We start from the raw sequence: 17,329 nt of genomic DNA, 5'->3' as shown, positions 1-17,329 counted from the left end.
TCTTATCATTAATGTTAGTATAACATAATTTTTTCTATCCTTTTACTTTTTATCTGTATGTGTCTTTGTATTTAAGGTGTATTTCTTGTAGGCAACATATAGTTGAGTCTTATATTTTGCTTTAATCTGACAACCTTTGTTTTCTAATGGGTGCATTTAGACCATTGATGTTTAAAATGATTATTGATATAGTAGGTTAATATCTGCTGTATTTTTTTTACAGTTTTCTGTTTGTTGCCCTCTTTCCCTTTCCTATTTTCATCTTCAATCTTTTTCTGCCTTTTATAGTTGAGCATTTTATACAATTCTATTTTTTCTCATTTCTTAGCATATACATTATACATCTTTTTCTTAGTTTTTAAAGTGAATATCCAAGAGTTTCCAATATACATTTACAACTAATCAAATTCCACATTTGAATAACAAATATTATGCAGAGATAAAGAGTACCTCATAAGAAAATATTCCCAATTCCTCCCTCCCATTCCTTGTGTCATTTCTGTCATTCATTTCACTTATACATAAACTATAACCATCAAATACATTGTTGCTAATGTTATTTTGCACAAACTGTCATCTGTTAGATCAATTAAGAATAAGCAAAATAAAAGCTTGTATTTTATCTTCACTTATTTCTTTTACAGTGCTCTTCTTTTCTTTATTTATAGATCCAAGCCTCTAACTTAGACCATTTTCCTTCTCTCTGAAAGACTTTTTTTTTTTAACTTTTTTTTCAAGGCAGTCCTACTGGCAACACATTCCCTCAAATTTGTTTGTCTGAGAGTCTTTTTTTCTCTTTTACTTGTGAAGGATCATTTTGCAGGATCCATACTTCTAGGTTTGTGGAATTTTTTCTCTCAATACTTTAGATACTTAACTCTCTTCTTGCTTGCATGGTTTCTGAAGCCACATAGCATTTAATTCTCATCTCTGCTACACTGTAGGTATGGTGTCCCTCCCTTCTAGGTATCTTTCAAGATCCCTTTTTTCTCTTTGGTTTTCTGAAGTTTAAAAATAATATACCTAGACATAATATTTTGGGCATTTGTCCTGAGCGTTATGGATCCGCAGTTTGGCATCTGACATTAATTTGGTGATAATTGTCAGTCATAATTGCTTCAATTATTTATTCTGTTCCTTTTCCTCTTTGTTTTCCTTCTGATGGTTCCATTATGTTACACCTTTGGTAGTTGTATCACAGTTCTTGAATATTCTGTTCTTTTCTTTAGTCAGTCTTTTTTCTCTTTGCTTTTCAGTTTTGGAAGTTTTTACTGTCATATCCTTGAGCTCAGACAGTCTTTCTTCAGCTGTTCCAAATCAAATAAAATGTCTACCTTCATATCTGTTTCCATATTTTTGACCTCTAGCATTTAAAAAAAATTCTTTTTTAGAATTACCATCTTTTTGCTTATAGTACTCATCAGTTCTTACGTGTTGCCTACTTTTTCCGTAAGAGGCTTTAGCATATTAATCATAGTTGTTACTAATTCCCAGTCTGATAATTCAAACATCCCTTCCATATCTGACTCTGGTTCTAATGCTTGACTCTGGCTCTCTCTCTTAAACCAAGTTTTTTGCCTTTTCGTATGCCTTGTAATTTTTGTTCCAAGTTGAACATGGTGTATGAGGTAAAAGGAACCTTAGTAAATAGGTCTTTGGTGATGTGGTGGTAATTGTAAGGGCTGAGGGGATAGGACGTTGTTCTAAAGTCCCAGGCCTTTGGTGAGCCTATGCCCTTGGTCTGTGAATTTCACAAGTGCTTTACAGTTTCCTCCACCCTTCCTTCCTCTGAGATGGGATAGGATGTCAACAGTGGGTATTTTCTTTCCCCTTCATGAATAGTTTGAGAGGGCTGGAGTTCAATTTCCCCTTCTACCAGGTCATTTGGGTTCTGACAAAATCCTAGCAGATTACGCTCTGGAAAAATAGTTTCTCCTGAGGGCAGGCCTTGCTAAGAAGAAGAGAATTCTCTGGTGTATTTCAAAATGATGGTTTTTCTCCTCCCCCTGCTGGAAGTACAAGAGGATTTTTCTCCAATATTCTCTGTAGAGGTCCTGAAGGTAAAACTCACCAAAGTGTGTGGGCCACCTTATGACTAGGCTCCCCAGAGGAGTTGTGGTGTTTTTTTTTTGTTTTCTTTTTAAACTATCAGACTTGTCCACATTGAGCCTCTACCAATTGTTTGGGTTTTCCGACCCCACTACTGGCTTCTGTGGAGGTTTCTGCTTGTGAGTTTCTTCTCCAGTAAGTTTTGATTCCCTGCATCCACTTCTCTTTCTCTCCAATTTTGAGGACAGTAGTTTTCCCTGGAACCTCGCTTCTCTGACAGATTTAAGAAGAGTTGTTGATTTTTTCACTTTGTTCAGCTTTTTACTTGTTTTTAAGTCATGCCTTTAAAGCTCCTTTCATGCTGGGCCAGAAATCAGAAGTCCTGCTGAGTGTTTTTTATGGTCAAAAGTTTTAAATTTTGTCAAAGGTTTCCTTCTGAAATGATTGAGATAATCATGTGGTTTGGGTTTTTTATTCTTTTGGTATGGTACATTACATTGATTGATTTTTGGATGTAAAAACAAACCTTTCACTCCTGGGATAAATTCCACTTTGTTGTGGTGTATGGTTCTTTTTATATGTTACTGAATTTGTTTGCTAGTGTTTTGGTTGAGGGTTTTTTAGTCCATAGTCATAAAAAATACTGGTCTCTAGTTTTTTTTTTTTTTCTTTTTTCTTTGTTATGTTTTTGGCTTCAGTATCAGGGTAATATTGCCCTCAAATAAATTGGTATTAATTCTTCTTCAAATATTCATAGAATACACCAGTGAAGACATCTGGGTCTAAGCTTTTCTTTGTGAGTATTGTTTTGATTACAAATTCAGATCACTTTACTTTTTAAAATCTATTCAGATTATCTATTTTTTCTTGCATGAGTTTTGATAGTGTCTTTCTAGAAATTTGTCCATTTCATCTAAATTATAAAATGTATTATGGTACAATTTGTTTTATAATAATCCTTTCTCATCTTTTTAATTTTTGTAGTGGTGGTGATGTCCACTCTTTCAATTCAGATTCTGTCTTCTCTCTTTCATTCTTTTTTGTAAGTCTACCTACATGCTTGTGAATTCTGTTTGTGCTGTCAAATATCCAGATTTTGCTTCATTTATTTTCTCTATAGTTTTTCTGTTTCTGTTTCTTCAATTTCTGCTCTATTTGCTCTTATTTGCTCCCTTCCGCTTGCTTTAGGTTTTGTTCGTACTTTTCTTCTTTTTCTAGTGTCTTAAGGTAGAAGGTTAGATTATCGACTTATTTCTTTATTTTTACATTTTGTTTTATTTAATTTTTTGAGACAGAATCTTGCTCTGTTGCATGGCTGGAGTGCAGTGGCATGATCTTGGCTCACTCCAACATCCGCCTCCTGGGTTCAAATGATTCTCCTGCCTCGGCCTCCCCAGTATCTGGGATTATAGGCACCGCCCACTACCACACCTGGCTAATTTTTGTATTTTTAGTAGAGACAGGGTTTTACCATGTTGGCCAAGCTGGTCTCGAACTCCTGACCTTAGGAGATCTGCTCACCTCAGCCTCCCAAAGTGCTGAGATTACAGGCATGAGCATCACACCTGGCCTTTATTTTTAATATAGGCATATACCACTGCTAGCATTGCTTTAGTACACAATGCTGGCAATGGTATATGCCTGTATTAAAGTGATATATGCCTATGTTAAAATGGTATTTGCCTAAGTTTTGATACGTTTTGTCTTCATTTTCATTTGTCTAAAGGTTTTTATTTTCTTTTTTTAAAAAATAGGAGAAAAGGCCTGCAAATTTATTTAAAACATACACACAGCAGCCTTCAGAGTGAGGACCAAACCCCTAATGAGAATAGAAGCTTATATACCATCTTGAGATTATAGAAAGAATGCAGGCTCACAGTGTGGGCAAAAACAGATTATGTTAGTAAATCTGGTTTTATTGGCAAGACAAGTTAAGGAAGAGGCTTGGCTAGCACAGGTGGTCTGTTATATAGATGAGGTCTCAGAGGCAGTAGCCCTTAGAGAGAATAGATGGTAAATGTTTCTTTTCAGACTTTTCAAAGTGTCAGGCTCTCAATTTCTCCTAGATTCTGGAAGGGCCTTGATAAAGAAGACCTGGATGCATTAATGGAGATTCTCTACAGATGCAAATTTCTCCTCAAAAGCCAGCTTTGCAGGGCTATTTCAATCAGCTTGCCCTGTGGCAACTATTTAAAAATATTTCAAAAAATATTTTTTTGAGGTCAAATATTTTGACCTCCTTCAGTCCTCACTTTGAAACTTTCAAAAAGTTTCATATATTAAAAGCCAGCCTCTTAGCTTTGGAGAGATTTGGGTTAAAGCTTATTAGATAGAGACAGACAAAGAAGTGGAAAGACAAATTGGTATAAACAGAAAAGAACACATTAAAATATATCATCCCATATTTTCTTTAGTCAGTCTCTTAACCCTGAGAAGAGAGTAGTTCAATTAAACAGCTATGTCCCAGTCCAAAATATGGCATTGCTGATGGGCTAGGACTCTATATATGATGCAAGAAAACACATCTCCTATAGGTATTTTCTAACTTAACTTTTGATTTCTTCTTTCACCTTTAGGTCATTTAGGAATGTGTTTTTTATTTTCCATATATCCGGGAGTGTTCAGTTTGCCTTCTGTTACTGAATTCCAGTTTCATTCCATTGCAGTAGAAGTGGATACTTTGTGTATTTCAATATTTTTGAGTTGTTGAGACTTGTATAAATCAAAACTAAAATTCTAATCCTCCAGACAATTAAAATGGACCCCTCTTCTAGGCCAAGGGCATTCCAAAGTTAACCTGAAAATCTAGTTCAGGTCATGATGGAAAGGAGTCAGACATGCCTCATTATATCCTCCTCCCTTTGGAATTCAGGCACAGCTCACCAGTGTTAATGTTAAAACAGACCTGAGGACTGACAAATCAAACTCTCTGTAGCAATAAGATACCAACATGACAGATAGCAGGCCCTGAAAGAAATCAAAGTATTTTACCCCAAAATATATTTCATAGACATCTTTTGGGCCTTGCAAAGCTGTCTCTTGTGGGGAAAATCTGCATCCTATAGAGAATCCCCCTCCCTTTCCAGGTCTTTTTCCTGATCCAATAGAAAATTAACTAAGAGTCTGGCACCTTCTTAAGTCTGATAAGAAACATTTACAGTCTATTCTCTCTGAATCCTGCTTCCTGGAGGCCTCATTTGCATAATATGAACCTTGGTCTCCACAACCCCTTATCTTAACCCATACACCCCCCTCTATTGATTCTAGGTCTTTAGAGAAACTCTTTCAACCAATTGCCAATCAGAAAATCTTTTGAATCTACCCGTGACCTGTAAGCCTCATTGTGAGTTGTCCTATTTTTTGGACTGAATCAATGTACATCTTACACATACTGATTGATGTCTTATTTCCCCTCAAAATGCATAAATCCAAGCTGTAGCTTGGCCACCTTGAGCATGTGCTTTCAGGATCTCTTGGGGCTGTATCACAGCCCATTGATCCCTCATATTTGGCTCAGAATAAATCTCTTCAAATATCTTACAGAGTTTGATTCTTTTTGTTGACACTTGTTTTGTAACCTAAGATATGGTCTATACTATGGAATGTTCTATATGCACTTGAGATAAATGTATATTCTGCTGTTTTTGTGTAGAGTGTTCTGCCTAAGTCTGTTAGGTCTAGTTGGTTATGGTGTTCTTCAAGTGTTTTATCTCCTTATTGATCTTCTGTGTAGTTGTATCCATTATTGAAAGTAGAGTATTGATGTTTCCACCTACTACTATAAAACTGTGTGTTTCTCTCTTTAATTCTCTCACTGTTTGCTTGATGTATTTTGGAGCTCTGGTATGAGGTACAAATATGCTTGTGATTATGACATCTTCATGATGGATTGACCCTTTTACCAATGAATAATATTCTCTTTTGTCTCTTGTAAAATATTTGACTTAAAGTCAATTTTGTCTGACATTAGTATAGCCAGCACAGCTCTCTTTTGGTTATTATCTACAAAGAATATCTTTTTCTAGCCCCCACTTTCAGTCTGTTTGTATCTTTGGATTTAAAGCGTATTTCCCTTAAATTCTATGTAGCAAATCTTGTAATTGGTATCCTGTTTAATGATCTCTGCCTTTGAATTGAATTATTTACTTCATTCACATTAGATATTATCATCTTTCCTTTTACTTTTTATTTTCTATATTTTGCATATCTTTTTTGTTTCTCTATTCCTCTGTTACTGCTTTCTTTTGTATTAAATGAGTATCTTCTAATGTAACATTTTAATTCTTCTAATGATTGTTTTCGCTCTACTTTTTGAGTTATTTCCTTGGGGTTGCTCTAGGGCTTACTATATACATCTTAACTTATCAGAATCAACTTCAGTTTTAGATGAACTTAATTCCAGGAGATATAGAAATAACACTCCTATATAGCTCTATTCCCTTTCTTCACTTTTTATGGTATTATTATTATACATATTACATCTATAAATGTTATAAGCCAAGGAATGCATTGTTATAATGATTACTTTATATAATTTTATGTCTTTTAAAGAAGCTAAGCTAATAAAAGATAGCAATTATATAGTTATAGCTTTTTTAATATTAGCCCTCTTATTTATCATTTCTGATTCTCTTCATTTGTTCTTGTGGCGTCAAGCTACCATCTGGAGTCATTTCCTTAGCCTAGTACAGCTTTGCTCCCACCCACGTTCTTGTTGCTGTTATTGGCAAAGATACTACATTTCTATATGTTTTGAGACCAACAGTACATTATATGAATATTGTTTTACACAATTGCTTTTTAAATCAGTAGAGAGAAGAAAGGAGAAGAAATTTACATTTATATAGTCTTTTTATAGTTACATAATTCCTTTACCAGTGTTCGTTGTTTATTTGTGGGGATTCACATTACCATATGGGGTCACTTGCTTTCAGCCTGAAGAATTTTCTTTAGTATTTTTTCCTTTGGTGTTAAATGAATGTTATACTTCCTTTACTGGTCTATGATCTAGCAAAAACAAAAACAAAAACCCTCAGCAATCGTTTATCTAGGAGGTTATTCCACATTAATTTTTGAAAGAGAGCTTTGTTGGATATAGGATTCTTGGTGGATGATCTTTTTCTTTGGACACTTTGAATACATTCTGTCCTCCATTGTTTCTGATAAAAATGTCAGCTATTAATCTTATTGGAGTTCCCTTGTAAATGACAAGTCATTTTTCTCTTGCTTCTTTCAAGATTTTCTCTTCATCTTTGGCTTTCAGAATTTTTACTACGATGTGTCTCTTTGTAGTTCCATTTGCATTTATTCTATATAGTTCAGCAAGCTTCCTGGGTGTATAAATTAATATTTTGCAGTAAATTTGGGGTAATTAAGGCCATTATTTCTTCAGATGTTTTTCTTCTCTTTCTTCCCACAGCCATAGTCTTTTACATGTATGCTGGTGTTCTTCATGGTATCCAACCTTTCCTGAAGGTTCTGTTGATTTTTCCCCAATTTTTCCCTCTCTGTGCTCTCAGTCTATTTTCAAGTCTGTTAATTCCTTCTTTTGACAGTTCAAATCCACTATTGAACCCCTCTAGTGAATTTTTCATCTCAGTATAGTTGACACTTGAATGACATGTGAGTTTTTTAAAATAAATATTTTGTAAATTTTTTGGAAAATTGTGACAATTTTAAAAGACTCACAAATGAATCATATCGCCTAGAAATGTAAAAAAAAATTTATGTTAGATATGCCATGAATGCACAAAATATATATAGATGCCACTTGATTTCATCATTTAGTACCATAAAACATATACGAATCTATTATAAAAAGTTAAAATGTATCAAAATTTACATACACAAACACAGGCTGTACATGATGCCATTCCAGCCAAGAGAAATGTAAACAAATATAAAGGTACAGTATTAAATCACAACTGCATAAAATTAACTGTAGTATATACTTTACTATACGAATTTCATAGCCACCTTCCGTTTCTATTACAGTGAGCTCAAGTGTTGTGAGAATATGCTGAAAACATCATATGATACTAATCATCTTCCTGTGAGCAGTTTTTCTCTCTAGTAAATTGCATATTGCAGTAAAAAATGGTTTCTCAAGATTCTTATGTATTTTTCACTGTGTTTAGTGCAATATTGTAAACCTTGAATAACATCATGGGACCCATGCAAAGAGACACCAGAAGTTTTACCAAGAAGCAGAGAAAGGTCATGACATTCCTAGAAAAAAATTGAACTAATATATACCATAGATTGAAGTCTGCAACTGTGATTGCCTGACATTTCAAGATAAATAAATCTAGCATGAACATTGTAGAAAAAGAAAAGGAAGCCCAGGTGAGGTGGCTCATGCCTGCAATCCTAACACTTTGGGAGGCTGAGGCGGGTGGATCACTCGAGATTAGGAGTTTAAGACTGGCCTGGCCAACATGGTGAAACTCCATCTCTACTAAAAATACAAAAATCACCCGGATATGGTGGCACATGCCTGTACCCAGCTACTCAGGAGCTGAGGCAGGAGAATTGCTTGAACCTGGGAGGCAGAGGTTGCAGTGAGCCAAGATTGCACCATTGTACTCCCGCCTTGGTGACAGAGGGAGACTTCTGTCTCAAAATAAAAAATAAAAAATAAAAAAGGAAATTGATGAAGCCATCATTGTAGCTATACTAGCAGGTGTGAAGACCTTGCACTTTTTGCAAAATACCTTTTATGTCATATAGAAAATAGAGCTTTTGGCCAGGTGTGGTGGCTCACACCTGTAATCCCAACACTTTGGGAAGCTGAGGCAGGTGGATCATGAGGTCAGGAGTTCAAGACCAGCCTGACCAATATGGTGAAACCCTGTCTCTACTTAAAATACAAAAAATTAGCTGGGCATGGTGGTGGGTACTTGTAGGCCCAGCTACTCAGAAGGCTGAGGCAGGAGAATCACTTGAAATCCAGGAGGCAACAGGCTGCAGTGAGCTGAGGCCATGTCACTGCACTTCAGCCTGAGTGACAGAGCAAAACTCCATCTCCAAAAAAAAAAAAAAAAAAAGAAAGAAAGAAAATAGGGCTTTTATGTCCAAGAAAGGCATACTTGTAAACTCTCATATGATGTGAGAAAAAGCAAAGTCATTGTAAATGACAACTGAAAGCAAACGGATGTCAAAGGATCTAATGCTGGAGAATTTAATGCAAGCAAAGGATGGTTTGATAATTTTAGAAAAAGATTTGGCTTTAAAAATTTTAAGGTAACAGGAGAAGCATCTTCTGCCAACCAAGAGATAGCAGCGAGTTCCCAGACACCACTAAGAAAATCGTTGTTAAGGAAGGATATCTGCCTAAACAGGTTTCTAGTGCAGCTGGAAGTGTCCTATTCTAGAATAAAGAAAATGCCCCCATTGGCATTTATTAGTAAGAAAGAAAAGTGAGCATCAGGATTTAAGGCAGGAAAAGATGGGCTGACCCTACTCTTTTGTGCAGATACAGTTGGGTTTATGAGCAAGACACTTTTGGGGGAGTCAAAAGTTATATGCAAATTTAATGTAAATTTCATGAATTTGCTTTTTTTAAAAAAAAATCTTGAAATGGCAGGCAACCACAGCTGCAGACCTCAATCTATGGTACATATCAGACAATTCAACTTTCAATAAATGTTACATGTACTATTTTTACCATGGTGCTGGGGGTGTTGGTGCCCCATGCCTGCGTTGTTCAGGGGTCAACTGTATGGTAGTTGTCAACTCCATGATTTACATATTTTTTTGTAATTCCTATCTCTTTATTAATATTGTCTATCTTATATGGCATTATACCTTCCTTTACTGCTTTATCATTATACCTTTACTTCCTTGATTATGGTTCCCTTTTGTTCTTTGACAAATTTATAATGGCTACTTCAAAGTCATTGTTATACCAATATTTTGTTGTACTTATAGGCAGTTTATGTTGCCGGCTTATTTTTCTAGTGCATGGTTCATACTTTTTCTATGTTTCATAATTCTGTTGTTGGAAATTGGACATTTTAGATAATACATTATGGCAACTCTGAATACAGTCCTTCTACCACCCAGACCTTTTATTCCTTATTTGTTTGGTTGCTGCTGCATAATTTTAGCAAATTCTGTTCTCACTCCTCTGTGTTAAGCCTCTGATGTTCTTCAGAGGGTATAGCATTGGGTAGGCCTGCAGTCACTCTGGGATGACAGTGGTTTTGATGGAGTGGCACAGTTCTCTTTAGCTATCTCTTTGACTACACCTAGATGTTGAGCTACATAAATTCCCAGTAGATTTCTAGGGCTCCTCCTGGTTATCTCTTTCCCTGTTGTTTTCTCCAGAAAAATAGCTGACCTACAGTTTAGCTTGTATCACCAATGAACCCACCAATGTCTTCTCAACTGTTTATTATTATTATTATTTTTCTTTTTTAACCACAAGTCCATTGTTTTTTGAGAGTATGCTTAGGTTTGAACTTCTGCATACTCTTGTGAATGAAGTAAGTTCTTTTAGGAAGAGACTTGAGGCTCTCTGCTTTATAGTCTGCTTCTCTACTTGGGCAAAATTTCTGGACTGTAGATCTGGGCTGGAAGTGGGGACAACGGTATATTTCTCTCTGAGTGACACTTCACTTTTGGAACTGAATGTTTGATGGAAGGGAGAGGGTCTGGTAGCCTCCGGTCTTTTCAGCTTACTTCTCCTGGCATAGATCCGTCACCTTGGGAGATGATACAGCAGCAATCAGGGTCTTTCTATCAGCAGCACTGCACCCAATACAAAGCCTCCATCCCATGAGTATAGCTGAATGGAGGAAGAGAGCCTCTATCTCCTGGCTGCACTCACTCAGATTCTAGATTTTAGCTTCAACAACACGTAGCTAGGGACAAGATGAGAAGTGTTGACATCCTCTGACGGGAGGTTGTCCCGAGAGAGAGCTGTGTCCTCTTAGCTGTCTGGAGTGTAGTTTCCGTTTCGCTAAGCTTGGAGAGAAGGAGGGAGTGACATTGGTACAGATACCACGGATTCTCACTATTCTTACTCAATTTTATTAGGTTCTCCTAAACAGTTCTTTATTTGCTGTGTTCCCTTAGAGGCTTTAAATGGTTATTTTTGTTTTGATTTTAAAAATAATTTTGCTGGGCATGGTGGCTCATGCCTGTAATCCCAACAGTGTGAGAAGACACAGAAAGAGGATCGTTTGAGGTCAGAGTTCAGGATTACCTTGGGGAGCATAACACAACACCATCTCTACAAAAAAATTAAAAATTAGCCAGCTTTGCTGGTGCATGCCGGTAGTCCTCTGTATTCTGGGGGCTGAGGCGGAAGGATTACGTGAGCCCAGGAGTTTGAAGCTGCAGTGAGCCATGATTGTGATACTGACCTCTACCTTGGGAGATCTTATCTCTAAGAGAAAAAAAAAATTTTAAACCAGTTTCACTGGCTAACAGGTTTGTGAAGCTCCTCATGCCATCATGCTAGAAGTCAAACCCACCTTATTTGTTTTGGTGTTCCCAGCTCCTAGCCCCCAAATTTGGCACACAGTAGGTGTTCATAAGGTAGACTGAGCAAGTGAATGAGTGGTTGGTTGGATGGGTAGATGAGTGATGGTTATCAGGGATGGTTGATTTCATGTATCAACTAGTCTGTGCCATGGGGTTCTCAGACCTTTGGTCAAACATGCTGGGTGTGTCTCTGAAGGTGTTTCTGGATGAGATTAAAATTTGAATCAGTAGACAGAGTCAAGCAAATTGCCCTCCTTAATGTGGGTGGGCCTCATCCAATCAGTTGAAGACTTGACTAGAACAAAAAGCCTGACCCTTGTGAGAGCAAGAGGGAACTCTTTCTAGCTGACTACCTTGAAATGAGGACATCATTTTTTTTTTCATCTTTGGACTCGAGCTGAACCATTGGGTTTTCCTAGGTGTTAAGCCTGCCAGCCTTCAGACTGAAATCATGGCTCTTCTGGGTCTCCACCTGGCTGACTGAAGATCTTGAGATTTATTAGCCTCCATAATTGCATAAGCCTATTCTTTATATTGTATTTCTTCATAGATAGATATGTATATATGTATTATGTGTATATATAATTTCTTCTACATATGTATATATTTCTGTCCTGTTGGTTCTGTTTCTCTGGACAACCCTGATTACTACAAGATGGAACACGCCAGGAATTAACATGTAGAATTTCATGACATGGTCCTATTTGGCAAGCATAGGACTAAAAGTAGTGTCCTTATTATATGCATTGTATCCTGTACATTGGACATTTCTCCTTTGGATCATTGAGTTGAAGTATCTACACACTTTCTATTTCCTTTTTAAAAAGTAGCCCTTTCAAAACAAGTATTCCTGCAGTGATAGTCATAGCCACTCTTCTTTAAGTGTTACCTTCAAAGTGTGTGCAGTTTAAAAATGCAAATAGTGAAATGAAACACACATTAAGTTTTGTTTCCAGAACTGACTTCTTGAGAGTTAATGCAGTTTTGTTTTAAAAATAATCATCTCAAAATCTTTGGAGAAATCACAAGAAAATGGCAGTTGAGATAGCAGCATTTTTACATTATTTGCCTCAGTAAATGAAAGTCTAAGCTGAATAATTTCTAATCTGCATTAGCATGCTTGCCCCCCTCTCTATTTTGTATTGCATTCACACAGACCCTATTATCTGATCGTACAGAGATCTTGTTTAGAGTACACAAAACTTCCCTGGAGGGTTTTCCATTTAAAGCAAGAAAGCAGATTAACAGTACTCTGGTGCAATGCTCTAGAAAGATATAAGCCTACAATTGATTTTCATTGTGGGAGATGTATAGCATTCATCTGCTCACCAGCCTCAGTTCAGACTCGGCAGCAAGGCTAAGCCAAGAACTGGGAGCTGGCTTCTGAGAACATCAGGGAAACAACAGCCTTTGCTCGACTGTCTATTTTTTGCCCGGTTTTAACACTGAAGGGCTTAGAGAGAGAAATGACAACATTTTCAACATGAAGCTTATTCAATGTTTCTGTGTTGCTACAATTAAGCATTTCAGAAGCATATGTGCTGCCTTTCAGTTCAAACCCAGTCGTCCGCTCTGACAGGTCACAGACAAAAACCAGGATAATGACATTCTATCTTGATCACAGGATCCAGACAGACCAGTCTGCTGTAGATCAAAAAAGAAAACAACAACCCAAGTGCTGATTTAATTTCCTTCTCCTCAAATATTGAGTTCATATTGAAATTGAGCATACCAAGTGTGAATCTTGCTAAGAATAGCACCTTTGAGTGGTATATGAAATCTGTAAGTTTCTCCAGGTAATTGCAAAGTCCAAATATAGTATGACCTATGTTCATTTCTTTTTCTACAAGTTCAGATCCTAGCTTGGACATTATCCTGTCTATCGAAAGTGAAAAGAACAATTGAGGAAATGATCTAGGTGATTGATATGGTTATATGATTTGGCTCTGTGTCCGCACCCAAATCTCACCTTCAATTGTAATAACCCCCACATGGCAAGGCTGGGACCAGGTGGAGGTACTTGGATCATGGGGGGTGCCTTCCCCCGTGCTGTTCTTGTGTTAATGAGTGAGTCTCACGAGATCTGAGGCTTTTGCAAGCGTCTGGCATTTTCCCTGCTTGCACTCATTCTCTCTCCTGCCACCCTGTGAAGAGGTGCCTTCTGCCATGAGGCCTCCCTAGCCATGCAGAACTGTGAGTCAATTAAAACTCTTTTCTTTATAAATTACCCAGTCTTGGATATTTCTTCATAGCAGCATGAGAACAGATTGATATAATAATTTAAAAATTTAAGAAAAAAAATGATACTTTCAAGTATCAGGAAAATTGGGGGAGAATAATGTAAATTATTTTGAGTAGCACACATGCTCATCTTATTTGAACGTATTCTTCATTCTTCCTTGTCTTGCAGTGCTGTTACCATTTGAGGTTCTCAATGAGCCAGTTTGCATAGTTCCATTCAAGATACTCAAGATTTAATGAGCCCAAGTAACTTTCCCTTGAGTCATGGGTTGAAAAAATATTATGCTTTTCTCAAGCACAGAGTTTTAATTTATTCCCATTGCTTGGATTTGGCCTCATTCAGTAACTCTCCTGAAGATACAGAAGCTCAGATGCGTCCTTCAATTTCTATCTAACTCGTCTAGCCTGAACCCCAGTCTATTATCTCAAATAGCGCTGTGCAAAGTGACAACCTTGAAGTAGTCTGTGGTAGGCTGATGTGGTAGGCTGACATGCAAAGACGTCCACATCCTAAATCCCAGAACTGTGACTACGTTAACTTACGTGGGAAAAGGAACTTTGCATCCGTGATTCAGTTAAGAATCTTGAGGTGATTATTTTGCACAATTCAGGTGGGTCCAATGCAATCCCAGGGTGCTTTTAAAAGGCAGGTGAGAGTCAGAATCAGCGAACAAGACATAATAATGAAAGCAGAGGCCAGAGTAATCTGGGCATGTGCATCCAGGAATCAGCAGCTGGGAAAGGTAGTGAAACAGATTCTCCCCTACAGCCTCTGGAAGAACCACAGCTCTACTGAACCATTTTAGGCCTCTGACCTCCACAGCTGTAAAAAGATTAATCTGTGTTGTTTTAAGGCGCCAAATAGGGGGTGATTTATTACAACAGCAATAGGAAACTAATACACTCTACTTCTCCATTTTAGCCCTATACTTTCTATATAAGCCTAATAAGTAGTCCTCCCTTGCTGTCTTTCCCTTAATTCTTCAGAGCTGAGCTCTTAAATAGGGTTTGAGTGGCAATCAACTTTCTAAAATTATATTTACAATTTTGTGTCGCATGCATTTTTCTGGGAAAGGAGTCCATAGATTTCATCAGACTGGCAAAGTGATCCGTGATCTTAAAATTGAAAATGTTAGTCTTGATTGGACATTCGTAACTTTACATCTTTATCCCCAGCAGGCTGTGAGTGGCATAAAAGAAAAAATGTGAGAAAGTGAATGTTTCAAATATTTTTATTCCTTCATTACTGATCCTTCCTTCACTCCTAAAAATAAGGCTGCACAGGGCTTAGCTCTAACCTGGTGCTCCTGCCTGTCCTTTAGGTACTGCTCTTCGTTGTTTTTTTTTTTTTTTTTTTTGACATGGCATCTTGCTCTTATTGCCCAGGCAGGAGTGTAATGGTGCCATCTCCACTCACTGCAACCTCCACCTCCCAGGTTCAAGCAATTCTCTGCCTCGGCCTCCTGAGTAGCTGGGATTACAGGCATGCACCCCCACACCTGGTAATTTTGTAGTTTTAGTAGAGATGGGATTTCTCTATATTGGTCAAGCTGGTCTCGAACTCCTGACCTCAGGTGATCCACCCGCCTCGGCCTCCCAAAGTGCTGGGATTATAGGTGTGAGCCACCCTGCCTGGCTTCTCTTGACTTTTATACATGCAAAAATCTATTCCTCACGTGGGGTTGTAGTTACCAGGGACTTCACTGATTATGAGGTTGGGTAATTCCACTGCATCTATCACTGCTATGCTAGGCATGGTGGCATTGGTGATGGTGGTGGAGTGGGCAGAGGTGTCAGCACGAACCTAGCATCCCTCTCTCTTCGCTCGAGCCTGTGTTTGTGTCCTGGCCATTATATGGAGTCTAAGTGCATCTCTGTGATGTATAGACTTTTTCCATGCCTATAAAGATGTGGGCAGAAGAAAAGATTTCTTCAGTCCTCAAATGATGCATAACTAGAATCCTCTTATAGTTAAAGGAGAAGAAAAAAGACAGACCAAAATAAAGACAAGCTATCATTTGAAGTGGATTCTATTTGCTGTCAGTGTAAAGCAAAGCAGAGACTAAGAGTCTGCTCTTCATTGTGTAACAGCTAGGACTTTGGCTATGATAAGTGCAACTCTATTTTAGTGTGATTCTTTGGTGCCTACAAATACAATAAAGGCTCTACTCACTTCACAGCTGCTATACCTTTAAATGGTGACATGTGAAAAATTTGCTGTCTTGTTTGTGTCAGAGAGCCATTTCCCTCTAAAATACTTATTGTTATTCCACATTTAATAAGTGCCCACTGAGTGCTGGGCAGTGTCCAAGACGCAGCCACAGTCCCCACCCACACACATGCATGTGCCAAAGCAAGTTGGCAGTCGGTGCTGTGATGTGCTCCTCTGACCATTGTGGATGGCTTTCTTCTGATACAAGGAGTGTCAACAGCAACCCAGCTGTAGATTTCTTCCAAGAAAGCTGTAAAAGAAACTGAATGTATTTTGTTTGCTTAGTGAATTATGAAAGAAATCATAACAATGACTTGACAATACATATAAAGACATTACAGTTGCCAAGTACTTTCACAGCAGTTCTGTGTCATTGACTCTTACAGGTTTTTTTAAGGTATTCAAGGCAGATATTACTATCTCCCTTATCCTCCAAGAGGTGAAGGGACTTTTCCAAGAAGAAAAAGTAAATGGCAGAGCCAAAAAGAGAACCCCACTATTCTGACATTTTCTCCTACCCCCTTCCCCTCAAGATATCACAGTGTCTCTTATTAGCTAAGAAGCTTCCAAGTAGAAATTGTGAAATCTTGTGTTTTTCTTTTATATGGATAACAGATCCTAGGGAATAGCCCTTTAAATTATCTTTTCCATCTATAAGTTTACAAAATCTTTATGTATAGATCAGTCACTATTTACCAAAGTTTTGGAATACATAAGCCAACTTGGTAAAAGCTTAGTTAAATAGAATTAAAGTGCTTTGGGGCTGTGACTATCTGGAAAAAAAATGGCACCATTTTCTAAAATAGAGTTTTGCCATTAGGTATTAATTTGATTTAAATATTTAGAATCACCTTTAATTATACACAGAGAGAGAGGGAGAAAAGAGAGAGAGAGTGTGAGTGTGTGTGTGTGTGTGTGTGTATGTGTGTGTGTGTATAATCACCAAGTTCCCTAGAGTTCCACAGAACATGAATAAACATATGGACTGTTCTCTTACACCTTCTCCACCAGTCTGAGTATTGAGGATTTATATAGTTAGAGACTATGTGGTGTAAATATGTATAAATTTATATTGTGTTAATTTATGGCATGTGGTACAGAAGGCTGTTTGCAAGTTGCAGTGTACTTCTTCCCACATTTATGCTGAAATATTCATTTCTGGGTTCCTTCCCCATGTTTTCCTTTGTCTCCCCACAGATGTTGAGGCAGCTTGTTTTCACGGGAGCGAGTACATCTTGGAAGTATGCTTGCAGAATGCAATTCAGGTAAAGAATGTACTATCTTGATTGGAATTTGGCTGAAGGATATTCCCCTTTGCCTTATGTCCTGTCCACTTCC

At 37.5% G+C, this 17,329-nt stretch overlaps 1 protein-coding gene across 13 annotated transcripts in view; it reads left to right on the top strand.

Annotated features, from left to right (window-relative positions):
- The window catches only part of STMND1 (stathmin domain containing 1), a 382,758-nt gene that overhangs the window by 15,009 nt on the left and 350,420 nt on the right, over nt 1-17,329 (top strand). For 12 of the 13 annotated variants that reach the window (XR_013533686.1, XR_013533685.1, XR_013533689.1 and 9 more), the window contains exon 3: nt 17,189-17,256. The exons of the other annotated variant lie outside the window; for it this stretch is intronic. Coding sequence is in view for 3 of the 12 variants with exons in the window: in XM_078368292.1 (XP_078224418.1) it covers nt 17,189-17,256 (68 nt within the window). In the remaining 9 variants the exon portion in view is untranslated. The remainder of the gene's footprint in view (nt 1-17,188; nt 17,257-17,329) is intronic. 13 annotated transcript variants of the gene reach the window in all.

Source organism: Callithrix jacchus, chromosome 4 (genome assembly GCF_049354715.1).
Source record: "Callithrix jacchus isolate 240 chromosome 4, calJac240_pri, whole genome shotgun sequence".
Lineage (NCBI taxonomy): Eukaryota > Metazoa > Chordata > Mammalia > Primates > Cebidae > Callithrix > Callithrix jacchus.
This window is presented reverse-complemented; position numbering and strand designations above follow the sequence as displayed.